At 38.0% G+C, this 17856-nt stretch overlaps 2 protein-coding genes across 2 annotated transcripts; both read right to left on the bottom strand.

Annotated features, from left to right (window-relative positions):
* Positions 1–592: 592 nt before the first annotated feature.
* LOC113764188 (zinc finger protein CO3) lies at positions 593–4392 on the bottom strand. The gene is made up of 4 exons (XM_027308274.1): positions 4034–4392; positions 2190–2687; positions 1248–1397; positions 593–931 (listed from the first exon to the last, which is right to left on the bottom strand). Exons 1-4 carry the CDS (start codon positions 4136–4138, stop codon positions 839–841), a joined length of 846 nt encoding a protein of 281 aa, XP_027164075.1. The 5' UTR covers positions 4139–4392; the 3' UTR covers positions 593–838.
* Positions 4393–13612: 9220 nt separating this feature from the next.
* Positions 13613–17336, bottom strand: LOC113761671 (protein BOBBER 1). The gene is made up of 6 exons (XM_027304754.1): positions 16804–17336; positions 15202–15374; positions 15032–15080; positions 14673–14839; positions 13963–14046; positions 13613–13877 (listed from the first exon to the last, which is right to left on the bottom strand). The coding sequence occupies exons 1-6, from the start codon at positions 17198–17200 to the stop codon at positions 13839–13841; spliced, it is 909 nt and encodes a 302-aa protein (XP_027160555.1). The 5' UTR covers positions 17201–17336; the 3' UTR covers positions 13613–13838.
* Between the last annotated feature and the right edge of the window lie 520 nt (positions 17337–17856).

Raw genomic sequence — 17856 nt, 5'->3', positions numbered from 1 at the left:
AATAAAAATATGCATATATATATATATATATATATATAAAATCGAGCTCGTGAGTTTACGAGTTTAATATTTTTAAATTCGAGATTGATTTGATTAATTTGAACTTAAATCGAGTTCGATATTGACCGAGATCGAGCCGAGTCGTACTCGACCCGACCCACTCGCGATCGGCTCACAAATGTATCGATTTGTTTGCAGCCCTATCAATGATGCAACCACGTCCAGACCAGTGACAAATGTTTTAGAGCCTTTGGCTCTCCTCTGTACCCAAAAGAAGGGGGGAAATTTTCCAATTTAAAAGAATCAAAATCAGTTCCACACCCCATTCAACCTACCGAAACCTCAAGGAAAAATTACTGGTGCATTTTTTTTTTTAATCAGAGAAACGTAAATAAGAATTCATAATCTCCTACACGACCAGACCACACAAAATAAAAATTCCGTAAAAAAGTAACCCAACCTCCTGCAGTCAAAAGAATCCAAGACTCAAACTTTTCCAGAGGGCGTAGCAGAAATACGGACACTCTTCCGAAAAGGCTTTCCAATAAGGAGGGAAAAGCTCGCACAGCTTTAAAAGAAGGACCGTTGATACATAAATAACTTTATTGATTTTTTATTCAACAAACTCTATATACAGCTTCAATAGGATATTTCACCTTCCGAAGAGATCACCTCAGTTTACAAACATTTTAGGATCCAACTGTTCCTGCTTCCCCATACATTATCTAACACCAGCTACTAAAATATTACAACGAATCTCCTCATAGCTTCATCAGGTCTCTAACTACTAAACTGCTACCTTTCTACACTTTTTTCTTAGTTTGTCATGTATTAACAGCTATTGCTTCTTGGAAGAATCTGTTTCTTCCGTTTTTGCAAATCTCCCACGGATCCTTGGCTGACTGTCTGCCAAAGCTTTCCTGCAAGCGTACTGGAGTACAAAAATCATGAGCGCACTCCACATTAATTATCTCTACAAGACATAGTGTGATGGAGGAAACTCAAATGTCAAACTTTTCAAAGACGGATTAGGATGAATTGAAAATGCCTAAACTAGGCCTCAAAACTGCGGATGACATCCAAGTTTTTTTTCCTCCCCCCTGACAAATACAATCCAAAAGAAGGCGTATAGCAGAAGACGCATCTGATTTGAACGCTTTGCAGCTGATGATACCCATCCAAGTCAATTGCTAGTAGTAGCACAGACATTAATTGGAATACAACAGTCAAATTTATTTGCAACTTACCTTTATTTTTCTCCCAAAGTTCCTCTTTGTCCTCTTATTCCTGTATCTAGAGAGCTTTTCCTGGCGATCTTCAGATGTGCAACTGGTAATGATTGGTGGTTGTTGTCCCGCTGGAGAATGGAATAGGTTTATGCTGCCATTACCAAGAGTCTGTCATAAAAACTCAGTATCAATGACCCAGCCCCATCCTGCTGAAAAGGCGAGAAACATCTAAACATTTCTCAGTTTGTAGACTACACCATGGAAGCAATGCATGCGTGGGGAGCAATCATAAGCAGAATTCAAGTGGAGTAGTTTCATTAGTGCCATTTCTAGGTGGACCGGATAATCTAGACAAGTACCATTTTAGCCAGCCATACCAGGTCCAACACACAAATTTGCTTCTAAATAGCACAGGTCTGGTGATTTCTTATACACATTTGTGTCAAAGATGAAGGGCAAAGAGTATGGCTGTGGTGGTCAAGGAATTAATGTAGGGTTAACAGCAGCCAAAATTTCAAAATGTAAATTACAGACCATATGTTGAACGAATCAGCCTCCAGGTACTATATGAGCAAAATAAAAAATGAGGCCATTGATGCAGTTACTGCTTGAGTAAAGCACCCTCACTTGGCCAGCAGGAATCAAATAACTATAAAACAGCAATAATAACAACGCAAGACTAATAGATGAAGGTCTTGAATCAGCCAGTCTTAAATAACCAATGGCAGGACAATTAAATTGCTATGCGTGCAAATTATGCTTCTAATGCCCTACTTGATTCATTACGTTAAGATTATGTTCCCATCCCATTTCGAAGTGTGGACGACCTTATTTACCTTCTTTGCCAAGAAGAACATCCTAGACATCCTCACTCACTCCAACTGGATTGAATATCGGGGAAATTTTGATATGATCAATACTGGAAGGAAGACACTATGGAAAAGAGTAATTAAACTTGACCTTTATGTCTCCTTCACTGTATGCTCTTCGCATACCATAGACAGCCCCCAGGTCCAATCCAGGAAAATCAAGGAAATTAGGCCTCATTGGAGCACCATGAATCCATTGCATTGAGCTTAGACACCCTGAACTAACACTTTTCTGGAATGATCCTTGAGAAAGAAAATCTCCGCCTGCAATCAACTTTTCTTCAGGAACTTTGACATCCAGAACTTCAGAGAATGTTGCTTCTGTAGCTTCTTTTGCTAAAATGTCCTTCTTGCACTCATAAAAAACCTCACTGAGAAGTTGTCCATTATCTATTGATGATTCAATATCCGACACCTTGAGGTCTTGAGAAGCAATAACATCTCCACCACAAGAGATCATTGAAATTGCAGCTGCCATTGGATCAAGGCCCATAACTGGCTCTTCAATTATGGGTTCTGGAGCCTTAAATAGATCGCCTTCTGCCCCAAGGTCATACTCTGAGATCGAGGATGACTGAATCAGGTTACCCTGCATCAGAATTCATAATCAGAAATTCAGGAGAGACATATGGGAAGCAAGAAGTACCAAGATCATTGGAGAAACCGTTTGTATCAACCCTGTGCTGGACAGGTATTTTGGAGATGTCGACTGCTCGATAGATAATACCATTTTTTGAAGGAAAAGCTATGGTGGCAACTACCAGCCAGCTTATGACCAAATATTGGTTACTAGACCTGTAAAACTAATTAATACAAAACTGCAGAGAATACGAGCGTCTATAACTCCTTGTTGCTGTCAGTTGCCTATTTAAAAGAGAACTGAGTTGATGTTATTATTCTCCTAGATCTTTCTCTCAACAAGCAAATGCCATGTAGTTGACTTCAACACCCTAAAATGAAAAAAGAATCTCAGCCTCCAAGCACTCAAAAGGTGTATGAAGTACAAAATCTTCCAACGCTCAGCAAGTAATAAGTTCAGTGTGACTTTTCCAAAGGAACAAAGATAAATAACTAAAGACACTGGAAAAATAATGAAAAGGGGTAGCTTTTAGCTTTTGCTTTTTCTCCAACTTTTGCTTCTTTTCGTTTATATAAAGTGCGGTTAAAAGTAAATCCTGAACAACAAGGAGGCATCAGAATAGTTGAAAATAGTTAAGAAAGAGAAGCCGACGGGGAGTGAAACAGTGGCCAATAAGGTCTTTTTAAGGGGAAGAAAAGGGAGAGGAGTATGGAGCACGGAACTTCTGATTGTGATACATTGCATTCCTTTTCTTCCATATTTACAGATCCAGCACACAAAAGAGGACTTAAACTCTTTCTATATATGTACTTTCTATTACTCCACCACCGTTTCTAAAAGAATACAAAATAAGCAATTCTTTCGAACTGAAAGAATCCAATTTTTAAGCCTTTCTTCAACGAGTTCAAGCATCCTATCAACTTACTTGGTCACTCACAAGTCCCAGATGATACAATTGGACATTTTAATCGACTGACAGGCAAAAACTGTGTTAACCAAGATTGGGTTTTTGCACACCTCGTCCCCTCCCCCCCACACCCCCCCCCAACCCAACCCAAAATACCCCCAAATTTTGCGCCAGGTAAACGATGTCGCGAAAGTAACTAAAACAAAATTTTGCACCGAATAAACAGAATATTGTGAAAATAACTAAAAACCATTGTTTAAATTGCCAAAAAAAAAACCCAGAAAGAGCTTAATTTTACCTCATTTACATAAATAAGAAGCCATGGATAAAGGGGCTAGAAAGGCAAGCGGTATAGAGCCCCATTTCAACCCAGAACCAAAGTTTAATAAGCAAGAAAAAATGTAAATTCAGTAAACCAAGAAGCCAAGAAAAGGGCAGAAATGGATACCGCTAAAACATTGGGTTTCTGAGCAAAATAGAAGTCTGGAAGCTGCTGAACTTCTTGAGGGTAGCTCTGACAGTAAGGGAACATCATCCCAGTCTCTGCGTACATTTGTTTGCTTTCCCACCTCTTTGTAGATTGTTGAGAAAAATTAGTAGTCTGCTATCACAACTTTTGTGTCTCCCTGTCCGATATGCATAATTTTGATAGAGGAGAGCACTAATGGGGGAAGAGGCCCTTCTTATAGATGTCAAACGAGCAAGAGTAAAAAACAGAGCAGTGCAAAGGAGAGCAGCTGCTGTAGAGAGAGACAGCCGTAATGAAGACAGAGAAAGTGAGGGCCTGAAAAAGAATCTCCTTTTGGTTGGTTCTTGGGGTCTTCATTAGGTGAGAGAATTTAATATATCAAATTTAATCAGGTACTTCGCATATGGCTCCACCCTCCATCCCTTTATTTTCTTTTCTTCTTATTTTCTTCTTATGTTCTAGGGGAGGGATGGGCCAAGTGACAGGGGGAAAGGGGGCGTAAGTGAGGATAGCGAACTATATTCAGACCTCTCACTTCAAAAATGTCTAATATTTTGGGATGATGCTAAGTAGGGATTATCCTTCTTATATACTTAGAACTCCTATAGGTTGTATTTTTTGAAGAGCTTTTTTTTTAGTCATTAACGCTATAATACATTTTTTAGATGCATATGTAAAATTAAGAAAAAAAGAAAGTAGTTAAAATATGTATTATGAGAATATTCTCAAGAAATTCAAAAAAAAATTGTAGAAAAGAAGCAATTCAAACAAAGCCCTAAATTTGGTTTTGTACATTATCTACATGTAGCACGTAATAGAAATGGGATGCTCCTAAATTCACATGTTATAGGTCCTAGTGAAAATTGTAGCATGATTGATGCAACTATCAGGAGGCATAACGAGGGCGTGTTTGATAAAATTGAACCTTATCACTTATTGTTTTGAGTAAGTTTTGTCTAAATAATTTAGAGTCACTTAATTAATGAAAATATTATACTTTTGTTTATCAAACACGTCTGAAAAATATTAAAGTCTAAATCTATTAAATTTAAGTACTAACTTGAGTTGTCAAATAGGGATTAGTTTGAATGTGTATGAATTTAAACCGAACCAAAACAAAAAGATTCCCTTTTATTTGAATATATCGAATAAAGGATACCTATTTCGAAAAATGAGGGCATACATTACATGCCCTCCAATATAGTTCAACACCTTAATTTTTAAACACAGCAATGACTTGGATCATTAGCATTGATGAACTTGCTGCCATTAGTACTTAAATGTGTACGGTATGTAGATTTCATAAGGCTTAGGATGCATTCAACAGTTTATGAAATATTATTATCGGATGGCTCCTAAGGTACATTTCGTTTCCTTAGTGATGTAATATGATCTTGATGTAATAATATCGGATGACAGAGTAGCATGAAAAGGTTTTGCTTAAATTAAGGGCTAGAAGGTTGTCAAGATCATTTAAATTGAAAAAACAAAAAGTTAGAAACTTGTCAAGGTCATTGTGGTGTGTCAATCTAACCCGACCCGAGGGATTAAATTAAAAAATTGATAAAATAATCTGACACTTGACCTAATTGAGGAGATTAATGGGGGTGTGGTCTGTGGTTTCCTCAAGTAAACAAGGAGGATGGAATGGACTTTTAAGTAAATGTGACCAAACTTCACAAATGAGCCCTACAACCATTTGTCATTATTAGAACTTTGTCTTTGTATTCGATTCTATATAAGAATGAAAAATAGATGAAAAGATGGGGCACTGTTGCAAAAGCTAGAGGGACATCAACATCGGTTTACTATATGCAGCGACCCCATCACTCCTATCATGCTCAATATTATAGTATGTGTTGGGATTTTGCATTAATTTTCTAGGGGTTAATGTACATGCACAGATTAATGCACCAAACTAAGGTGTCATACGTGCATTATTATTTCTTTGTGATTGTTTTTTCCTTTAAGAGGCTTGTCTCAGTCATGTGCAAGTGCAAACTTTGATATTTGTTGGTCCATCAATACAGATCTCACACTAACAACAGAGAAAAGGTTGAATAAATTTTTTACGACAAAGCGATTGAACCAACTTGTACGGACAAATATATTTCTGACATTGAACCGCGGCTTCTCAAGGGAAAGAAGCCGCACACCTCTGTGGATGCGGAAGCAAACCACCGTAATCTGTTCAGCCGGGGCTCTAAAGCCCAGCACAACATGAAGTTTCAACTTAATTCTTGCAATGAACATCGAACTACAAATGAATCAAATTATGCGAAGTAACCCGACCGAAACTAAATACAACCCTGAGGAGTTCAGGTTCATAATCACACGTATAAACTGTTAAATAAGAATTGGTCCAGGTGAATTTACGCCCAAGCCAGCTATCTTCTTCATCAACCAAGAGTTTGTTAGGGTTACTCTTCACAACAAATTTCGTGTAACTACGCATAAAAAACAGAGTGGTCAGCAGTTTTAACCAAGCATTAATTACATTACATATACTACTATAATATAAGAGCGTGGCGGTGGCGGTGGCGGTGGCGGGGGAAGTAGCTAGCTACCCTGTACATATGATGAACTGAGTTCGCTGTATTTTTGCGTCAGTCAAATAACCAATCAATCAAGCTCCCGCTGTCGCCCAAGAAAAGAGAAAAAAATAGGAAATAAGGAAACAACTCGAACACCCAAAAAAAATCAAAAAAATGTTACTGAGGAGTTACGTCATGGAGGATGCAATCATTGCACAGCACTCATTTATTATTCTTAAAAGTGAAAAGAAAAAGAAAAAAGAAATTCAAAGAATAAAATTATACAGTTTTATATTATTATTATTACTCCATCTGTCCCATTTTGATAGTTCTAATTTTTTTTTCACCCAGTTTAAGAAAAAAGTAGTTAACTTTATTGAAAAAACAATTTTCCTAAAATACCCTTATGTTAAATAAAGTTGGCTTTTCATATATCAATATATATGTTTTGAAAAATCTAAATGTATTAAATGGGGTAGGTTATATTCAATACTAACAATCTATATTAAATAAGATAGTTTATAGTAATAATAACTTACATTAAATAAGGGTATTTTAGAGAAATTAAAAGACAACTACATTTTTCAATTGAAAAGTGAACTGCAATTTGAAACGGGCGAAAAAGGAAAATAACACACTGTCAAAGTGAGACGGAGGGAGTATTACCTGTGAAATTAAGACAGGGATAGAGATGCTGTGCTCCAGCTGGATGAAAACATGTTCATGCTCAAACGTGTAGAATCCTTGCGTAGTAGCATTTGCATTTTACAGTTTTACACACCACGTACCATGAAAAGAAGGAAGAAAATGCACGTACCTTGAAAATGTGAATGGTTCAAAGTTTAGCAGTAGCATGGTGCTTGCTTGCTGCCTGCATCAACCACACTTTTGTCGTTTTCCGAGCATAAAAAAGAGCCCCATGCACTCCTATTCACTCTCTATTTGTTGGTTTTAACTTTTAATTAAAGAAAGCACTCTAACACAGAGCAAAACACAGAATTTGCAGGCAACATGCGAATAATAAAAAAGTGTCAAATTTCTCCTCCATGCCAAAAAGAAAGAAGTGAAAAAACACAATTAATATCCTTAAATAGTAAAAACCCACCGAGGGATTCCAGATACGGAAGTAGAAGACAGTAGTATGACGAAATCAGAGTGTGAAGAATGAATGAATGGTGAAGAATATGGAGACTGGCGGAGGGGGCATCGGGATCGGCTGTAAAGTGCGGGGAAAAGGCGGAAGGAATTTCAAACATGATTAAAAGCTCCTCCAATAGACAAGAAGAGACTTGAAGGGTGGAGTATATGCCCACTTTTGGTCTACGAAATAAATGTCGGGAGCTAAAAATGTGCACTTTGGAATGGCTCCACGACGGGAGATGGGTATTTTTACAAACCTTAAATTCCCACATTAGGAAAAAAAAAAAAACGAAATAAGTACTTTTCAGCGTTACAACCAGCTTCAGATCTACCTACTCATCATCTGTAGATGAACACTTTATACGGTTCGTCGTGTCGAAATTTCCTTGTGTCCTATCTACAGCATTTGGCACCCAACTCCACTAAGCAGCCGAACAAGTGCAGGAAAAACATACTACTACTATAGCACTATCGAACTGGCTACGTGCATGCGTGATACGAGATTTGCCATCCCATATTTGTCAATTACAATTATATGCCTCTTAAGTTAAAGCGGAATGCTCCTTGAGGTTGGCTCGAATGATTTCGGGACAGTCTAGTTAGATTTCGAGATCGTGTGTTCGAATCACCTCTTTATCGCTCATTTATTTTTGAAGGGAGGGCAGAATGTACGGGCATCAAAAGATTAATCTAATAAAATTGGGATACTCTCCGACTTATGAGCCACAGCTCAAAATGTAGGTGATCTCGTTGATATTTTAGGAAAGGAAAATCTTAAAGAAAAATATATGACATATATATATATAATCTAAATTACGGTTCAACTTCTGATTTTCAAATGTTCGTATATTTGTGTTTAAATAAAATAAATACTACATAGATTATACTATGCATGCAACCCCACTTTTGGAATGCAATCAGTGTGTGTATATATATGTATAGATTATATGTATATATAGACACACAAAAGGGCGCGTTCGAACTTGTGATGATGGAAGTCTAGTTGTATATGTACTAATTACTACATACTTTTCGGTTCGAGAAGGGAAGGGTCAAACATCTCCGAGCAACAGTAACAGATGAGGTCCATTATTGCTTCTTGATCGATCATTGCCCATTTGATCAGGTCTATATATGTTGCAGTTGAACAGCTTCATCAAGTAGAGATTGGGGGGGGGCCGTGCGTATAGTGACGCAGATTGCAGGGCATGGGTAAAGCAGGATTGCAGATTTGAAAGAGACGGCGTCTTTTTTTGGCCAGCAGATAGAAAAAGAAAAAGAAAAGGGAAAACAGCTGGAGAGGATTGTAGTATAGTGGACTGTTGTCGTTCTCAACGGAAGAGTAAATGGTTATTGGAGTTTGATTGGAATTATTATGGGACCTGGAAATGTTGTCTTTGTATGGACCCGAAATAGATTGATCTTTTTGTTCTTTGTGAGAGCAAAAGCAAAAGTAATAAAGATAAAAGAGGAGGAGAGGGTACAACAGCACAAAGCGCGGCATCAGTTATACTAACTTGAAGCTGACAAATGCGTGAGAGCGACTGCTTTATTCGGGACAACAAGGGCGCGTGCTTGACAGTTGACAGCCCCCCTTTACGGCCTGGCTGAATCGTGCAATTTGATTTTTGTTTTGTATTACTGCACAATTTGCATCACATTATTAATAAGTATTTGTTTGGATAGAGTAAATAATTATTGTAGCATTTTTTTATAATATGATGAATGTGAGATAAAAATAATGCTGCCGATGTTTTCTACGGCAGTAGTAGGCGATGAAGTTGACCAGTTCTGATTCTTTGTACTGTGAAAAAATCATGAGTAAAACCTCCTATTAATTGAACTTTGTCTTTCTAAATTCGGTTTTGGAGGACTAAATTTCATGAGATTTTTTGAAAGTAAACTTGCCTTTGGAAGTTTAATTTGGGACTAACAAACCTTGCTAATCAAGTGTCTCAAAATTGTTAGGTGGTTTTTGACTTTTAGGAAAATCAATAAATTAATGTTCTTGACTCTTCAGAGAAAGAAAGGCCCGTGGAAGTCCCAATTAAATTCCAGTTAGATGCATATTTTGAATGAGTATTACCGAGTATATTTCAAATTAGACACAATTCCATCATATTTTACATACCCATTCCTTGGGTCCATATTATATTTGGGTATGGATGCCCGTTGGCTCTTGAGACTTTTTGCCAACTCCAGTTATCAACAAATGAGGGAGGAGAGCCAAAACAAAACGAGGGGAAATTCTTTCCCAACACGATACTTAGAACCTTTTCTTCTTTTTTTTTGTTTTTTTTTTGGGGGGGGGGGGGGGGGGTTGGGTGTTGCGTGTGTGTCTGTGTGTGTGTGTGTAGGGTGTGTTGTTGTTCTAGCAAATAAAACCTATATATATATATATATATATATGTAAGTTTGGAATAAAGTGGAGGTGGAAGTGTGGAGCTTCTCATGTCATTGCGTGCAGTGCGCGTTCGATCGTGCTCCAACAGAAAAGCTACTCAACCAGGATGCTACTGGACATGTAGGGCCGCGCCACCACCGGGAGAGGGAGGAGGGCAAAGCGTCATGTGTCGTCCCCAACAACCCTCCTTAGCATCATCGTTTTATTCTAGAAGCTTGTACTGCTACCCAACTAATTCACACATCCTGCAATATTTTTAAAAGCATATTATTATTTATTGAGTGAATTGGAGTTTTAGAGGCTGAAATAAAAGTGCAAATTATCAAATTCCCATCATGATGAACGAATGGTTTTCGAGCGAGAAGAAAGATCATCGTCATCCTTCGGCCTCTTTTCAAAGCAAAGATCAATTGTTTGTATTTTTTATATTAAAAAAAAAACAAAAAGAATTGTTTGCGTGTTCAGTGAACAGCCTGAGACCTTTTCGCAATTTGCTCGCTTCGAATGCTTCCAGTACCGACATGTCGCTTTCAAGTTGATTTCAAAATTATCAAAATGCCCCTTCCTCTTTTGTCTTTTCTGCCTTGTCTTTTTCCTGCTGTGTAACGTCTGATCTGAATGAGCTGCGCGTACGCTGTACTGCCGCAATTGTTTGTACTGCCAACTTATATATTACATTAATTAATTAATTAATTAAAGGGCCATTTACAACAAAATTTCTTACGTCATCACTCTCATCCCACACCACTAAATCCCGCTTCAATTAATAAGATCCCAAAAATTTCTTACGGCTTTTGGAGTTACTGTGGGGAGTTAGGTTTATTTGCCAAAAATTCTTACTTTCGTAAGAAAATGTCAGAAAGAAAAAAAATTAATAAGATCCCAAAGTCATTGGTCCAGTGGTCATCCCAAGCCTTCTTAGATTTGGTGGTGCGGGAGGTCAAGGGTTCGAATCTTGCCTCCCACAAAATTTGTCACAATATGTGACGGTTTTCATTGATCAGTTTCGATGGAGTTTCTGCTCATATCGAATCCCCTGCTAGTTTAGATTTATAGGAATTCTATCGTGTCGACAAAAAAAAAAAAAAAAAATTAATAAGATCCCAAAAGCACATGGCTTTTTTATCCCTTTCTTTTTTCCCCCCCCCCGCGGGAAAAATCTAAGGTTCCCAAGGAAGGGCCCAAAAAAAAAAAAATTTAGGTTCAGAAAGAAGGAAAAGGTATGAATAAGTGGCATTGCCACGTAGGAGGTATTTGGCCACTTGGGCGCTGGTGTGGAGATGGAATCGGAATTATTTAGATTCTTTCCACAAGAGGAAAGGGAAAGCAAGAAATACATACACTGTCCCTAGACCATAGCCATGGGTGGTGGCACGTCGATTGCCCATTTTGCACCGTGGCTGCGTGTTTTTGTGAGTGTACAATTTGGATTTTACGTTCGACCTTTTTTTGTGCAAGGAAGGACCATGCCTGCCCACATGTCAGCTTGTTTTCGATTCATTGATGCCCAATTGGCCGCTATTATGATATCCCCTTGTGCCGTGCTTACTAATACTATGCATTTTAAATCTTACCAATGTTTTTAAATTAATTTTTACTACACTGATAATGTACACGCTGTCAGCGTTGAATGAATGATAAATATGTAAAATTTGAATCTAAAATTCAACTTTTACACATATATCATAAATTTAATGATGATAGTGTACGTAAAATTTACTCTTTTTTTTTTAATCTGTCTCGTCTCAGATAGGTTGCTATTTTCTCAGTATTAATAAAGCGGAACTGTATTTGCATCATCGCGTTCCTTTGACTCATCGTCTGCTTCCCTCAATCCAGAAGCGAGTCAATTTTGAAACGCAAGTGAAATTGATTGGTGCTACAGATTTCCGAAACTAAAATCGAACTCAACTTCAGTGAGTTTTGACTTCCGTTTGATAGAATGACTGCGGGAAATGTACGCGCTTTTTTATATATATATTTTTTGCGGGTTGCCATCAACGTTAAGCAGTAATAATATTAGTGAACTCTAGTATCCATAATTAATGCTGAGCACTGCTGCTAAATATGATTATACTGTTGAATTCATTTTCCCCGCATCAGAATTGATGTGCGAAAACAAGATGGGTAGGTGTATCACATGTTAGGTTCATCGTGTTAATGATAATTCCATGCACTCAATTACGAGTCGCTTTCCTCATATTTCTTTATTTTCATGAAGTTTTGGGTCGTTTTCTGAATTATTAATTGTTTGAGACTAGGAAAGTAACTTGTCTGTTTCAATTATTCAAGCCTAATGGGCCAGAAAGTGTCTCGCCGCAAGAATAAAACCAGCGGACAGCCACCGGAACTGGGAAGCCGTTCCGTCCTTTTGTTAACTTCGGGCGGTCAAACTGAAACAACTCAACTGAAGGAGACAGTACAATTGGTCCAGTTGCTACGTGTTGTGCATTTACGATTGAATTGTGGTTGTCTTCAATTACTATTGAGTTGATGCACAAGGACAAAATTACGTATAGCAAACAAATGCAAGTATGCATTATTGTACCCACGTACAATGTACAACAAATCAATGCATAATCGTACGAAAATTCCAATTGTGTTTATACCTTTCTCCATTACCATCATTGATGAAGTAATTTTTTCTATCTATTTCTTTTTGTTTTCAGATTTGCCGTAAAATATGCGTGTGGTTAATAGGATGACACGTGGCAACAATGAAAAGAATCGATTGAGGTGACCTGGGTCGTCTTCCTCGTCGAGAAGCGTCCCGGGGACCCCTGCTGATGCACGACTCGAGAAGTTCACCGCCGCACGCACATTCTGAAGTGCTATCGTAGTTTTATGGGAAAAAAAAAATGTACATTCCCTTTCAACCATCAGCGAGTGGGATATCGGACAATGTTGGTTGTCCGCTACTCCGTTGCCTTTTCGTTGAAAGGAGCATGTGAGGGTGACACAGGTGGCCTTCACCTCTCCTATTTCCCTGTTTCCCGCCCACCGGATGGGAGTTGTGGTAACATCATCGGGTCACGGACTGCTTGAAGTGAAACATGGCTTGTCCTGGCTTGCTTCTTGCTTCTTTACAGATTTCTACCTCCACTCCACTCCAAGAATAGACGCACAATTCCCTTTTCAATTTTTCAGCTTAATACTTCTACAATGGTTCTCCTCAAAATGTCGTTGGCTTTCCTCAAACCAAAAAAAAAGAAAAGAAAGAGATCCTGTTGCCTTTGTACCCACTACCCAATCACCAATATTACTCCGCTTTTTTAAGTTAATACAATACTAGCTGATTCAAAGGTTGCAGTCAACTCCGGGCGGACTTCTCTCATGATACCAGTTCCGTACAACCCCACGGTCAGAAATCCACAGCTTAAATGGAATGCGGCAGGGAGTCCCTTCAAGAGGTGACTCGAATTACCCATTCACAGTGCATCATGTGTCTCAGTGATTCACGAACTTCCGCATACATCCATCAGACAAAACACATCAACATAGCTTGCCGTACTACATAAAATTAATGTACTTAAAAAGGCACTGTGTTACATTTTAGTTGACAATGAAATTGAACAGCCATGTCAAGGACACAATACATCCAGGTGTCAGCCCAAACCATAGCTACACGCAGCCCACAAAAGAGAAGCATCATATAACTGCTTTTACCACCAAAAATATTTGCAAAAGGGGGTTCAGGCTTACAAACTTATGATATCTTTGCTCTAGAGAAGTCCATTTCTGGATGCTGCACAGATGCAAATACATACTGATGTCAGTAAAACAATAATTTCACTAAAGTTACCAGACATGCAAAGTTCTAAGTATTTTACCTCAGCCATAAATTTCTTCAGTATCTCCTGTTTCTGCATCTCATCACTTGTAGGAAGGCCCATGGACTTCTGTCTTTGGTCAAACTGTGCCATACAAAATAAGTAATTACGATAATCAGTAACTGGACAAATCCTGGAGTGAAAAAGGAAGAAGGGGGGGGGGGAGATTATCAGATAAAGGCTCCCCAGAAGAGATAGAGTAGCCAGGAATGAGTGCCGCTAGATCAGGCGTTGCATGGCAACCATCCATCTCATGATAGCACTCCCAACTGGTCCACATTTACTCCACTAATCTGATTCAATCAAGAGGTCTGCAGCCCATGCAGCACAGTCACTTGTATACATCCCCTTGCATCGCTTTGTCTGCCTAAGTTCTAGAGTCTTACTTTTTCTCCAATTTCCAAAGTCAATTATAGATAATATACACATGTTTTGCTTCCCTAAACTGAATGTAAAATCAGACCCAGATATTTCTTGCAGTAGTGTTAAGGAGAAAATAAGTTTAATTTCATGAACAGCTTAGGCCAAGTTACAAGGTTTCAGATCCTATCTGGGTGTCATTTTCAACTATGAATCAGAAAATTTTTCAGGTACACAAACTTAACAGCCTAGAATCAGCAGCAGATTTTTGTCTAAACACACATTCTGTCGTTGATACGCATAGCTTATAATGGGATAACAACAAATATATCAGATTGTCAAAAACCAACCATCATCTTCTCCACAGTTGATCGTGTTTCTGGGTCCAAGTCTGATAATTTGCTATTCTCAGGCTCCACTTTCTGAGTATCAACTTCAGGGCTCCCTTTCACCAGACACTTCCACCACTCCATCTGGTTCTGTTTGCTTAGGCATATAGAGACAAATCTCTGATCCTCTGCAAAAAGTCAAATTAACATGTAGTTAATGCATGAAACTCATTTAACCTAATAGATGAAGACAATTTCTGTTTGCATCATAGAACAATTTCTGTTTGAAGACAATTTCTATTCATAAGATACTGATACCCACTACGAACAGCAAAGATTATAGATTGATAGACACACATGATAACCACACATAAACTTACCTAAGCTCCAAATGGAATCGTCGACCCTGATTGGCTGATAAAGTTCACCCTGCAAAGATCAGTAGAGGTAGCCCAATACTTTTAAAAGGTGCTTGGCATTAAGGTGGAACATTCCAAGTTTAACGTAAAAGGAGCAAAAATAAACCTTTTTGTAACCAAAATATACGTACATCAATTATGGGAGGCTGACCCTTCAGCCCAAATTTAAGATGGTTCTTCTTTATCTCACATGCAATGAACCTTGATTTTGTTCCTGGAGGGACAGGAATATTTACATTGACCTCCTGGAGTGTCTGGGTCCAAGAATAATTATCCAGATCAAGGCCATTGCCTTTGTTGGGAGCTGCTTTTTTTTGGGGTGGGGGGAAAAAAAGTGGTCAACAATAACGCATAATAACTGTGGATGATCCTGATAATAAGTATGTTACAATCACAAGCCAACAACTACAGGCCCATAACAGTGTGAACAGTCTAAAGACAACTAGTAGCCCTTTACCAAACATACAGCAGAACTTGACTGGAAAAACCAGAAAATGCACACATTTCCCAATAAAAGGCTGAACAGAGGGGTAAGAAGTCTTGGATTATGTGAGTCCTACACCTCACTACTAAAAAGAGAAAGAACTGTTCGATTCCACAGACAGGATAAAATAATATAACACACAACAATAGAACAGGCCAGAACCTAATAAGATGGTTTACTTGACCCTGTGAATTATGACTCCAATGAGAACATTTTAACATTAACGATTGATTCATGTATGATATTAGCAAGCTCAAGTACAAGCTCAAATCAATGTAAATGTAGGTTGAGCTAAATTTAAGATTGGAACCGCATGCAGTTTTATTCAAACCGAAAACTCGTGACTCAGGGTTAAACAATTTCCCATTTGACATATTCTTGAGGCAAAAGGAATTTGGTAAATTACAAGTCATAAAACTATAAATTACAGGCAAAAGATAATAGGTGAAATGAGTTAACAGGCAAAAACTTATATCGCATCAAACTCAAATTCAGGCCTAGTCACAATACAACTTGGTTTGGTTCGTTTCTAAATAAGGACTTGATCCGAACATAATCAATCAGTAAACTTCTCTTAAGAAAGTTTATACAGCTTAAGTAGGTTAGGCAACTGTCTGACGTATGCTGGGTACATACTTTCTTTTCCTGATCAATGAAAATATGACTTTTGCTTTTGAAAAAGAAAAAAGAAGCAGTTAACTTGCCAAAATAGTATTTCACAAGTTTCAGTGAATGAAAATCAACAAGCAAAAAAACCATGCAGTTGTTGTAAATTATGACTTATTTTTTCTCTATGGCTAATACAAAGACAAACGACAAAGCAGTTCTAAAAAAAAAAAAAAAAAAAAAAAATGCAACTAGGTGTTACACTTAAATAGTGCTAAAATTTTACACGAGAAGGACAACACTCACAGCATTCATTTTCTCATCCAAATTCAAACAATAGTCCCTAACACAAACAGCGCAACTAGTTGTAACACTAAAATGCTGAATTTTACACCAAAACAGCAAACATTAACAGTAATCAGTTTTCGTTTCCACATTCAAGCTCCACTACCCCCACAAACACCTAAATGCACGACAGGGAAACGTTAAGAAAACCAAGCAAAGGCTGCATCAAACTTTATATACAATATTAACAAGCAACCAAAATTACACAGAAGGAATAGCACTTTAGACCAATCAGTTTATCGAGAGATCTCAACTGGAGAGATGATGACCCCCAAAAAAAAAAAAAAAAAAGAAATACCTCGAGCTCCCTTGTCATCATCTTTTGCGTCCTCCTTGGCCTCGCTAATCATCTGACTCTCCACTTCCACGTCCTTGACTTCTTCCTTAACCACCGCCTGAGGCATGTCTTCCTTGATTTTCTTTTCAGCATTACCATTAACTGGAGCCGCCTTTTCTTTCCTCTTCCTCTCCTCGGCCTCCACCTTATCCTTCACCTGACGCACCACCGCGTTCACATCTTTCACCAAAGAATCGCTCTTGAAAAGATCGGACTCCTTCGCCAAGAACTCCAACGCCGCCTCCAGAAACCCCAACGGATTTGACGGATCAAGAACGGCGTTAAAAGGCTTTACCGATGATGAAGAAGATATCGGCTTCTGTTGATCTTCTTCTTCGTAATCGGAGAGTATCGCCATTTGATCGATTGAATATTTGTTGAAGCTGATGTTAGGGTTTATGAGATTTCGGTGGGTTTTGGATTTTAAGCGGAGAATGACTTGGCTCAGCTGAAGAGTTAAAGAAAACGCTCTCTACAGTCCACCCATTCGAGAATTCCAGAACACCTTTATTTGTAAAAACGTCCTCGAGAAGTTTCAGATTTAAAGACGTGCCCTCCACTCCATTTGCGGCTTTCCTATATGACTTTTGTTGTATATAAAAAAAAAAAAAAACTGACTGTAAATAGTACCCAACAACAGCGGTATTAATTGGACCTGCTTTATGCAGTTATAACATTTGAACTAGGTCTGCAAACGAGTCGAACCGAGTCGAGTTTTGAGCTAATCGAGTCGAGTCTCGACTGAATTTTACCAAGCTCGACCTCGACGAGCCGGCAATTTTCAAGCCCGAGCTCGACTCGAATCAAGTCGAGCCGAGCTCGAGCTCGAAAAAAATAAAAAATAAATATTTTTTAAAAAAAAAATAAATAAAATAATTTTTTTTCTTTATAAATAATAAAATATTAAGAATATATACGTAATTTTACTATGAAAATAAAAAATAAAAAAAATATATAATATACGTAATTTTATTATTAAATAAAAATAAAATATATATATATATATATACACAC

This window comes from Coffea eugenioides, chromosome 2, assembly GCF_003713205.1.
Source record: "Coffea eugenioides isolate CCC68of chromosome 2, Ceug_1.0, whole genome shotgun sequence".
NCBI lineage: Eukaryota > Viridiplantae > Streptophyta > Magnoliopsida > Gentianales > Rubiaceae > Coffea > Coffea eugenioides.
Note: the sequence above shows the minus strand (reverse complement) of the source record. Positions and strands in the feature narration are given on the sequence as shown.

Excerpts from the sequence above, each read along its gene's own strand:
- LOC113761671 (XM_027304754.1), bottom strand. The coding sequence starts at position 17,200 with ATGGCGATACTCTCCGATTACGAAGAAGAAGATCAACAGAAGCCGATA. Across the intron at positions 15,375-16,803 it reads TGATGACAAGGGAGCTCGAG|CTCCCAACAAAGGCAATGGC; the intron begins GTATTTCTTTTT and ends AAAAAAAAGCAG. Across the intron at positions 14,047-14,672 it reads CAACTGTGGAGAAGATGATG|TTTGACCAAAGACAGAAGTC; the intron begins GTTGGTTTTTGA and ends TGTATGGCACAG.
- LOC113764188 (XM_027308274.1), bottom strand. The coding sequence starts at position 4,138 with ATGTACGCAGAGACTGGGATGATGTTCCCTTACTGTCAGAGCTACCCT. Across the intron at positions 2,688-4,033 it reads AGAAACCCAATGTTTTAGCG|GGTAACCTGATTCAGTCATC; the intron begins GTATCCATTTCT and ends ATTCTGATGCAG. Across the intron at positions 932-1,247 it reads ACTTTGGGAGAAAAATAAAG|TACGCTTGCAGGAAAGCTTT; the intron begins GTAAGTTGCAAA and ends TTTGTACTCCAG.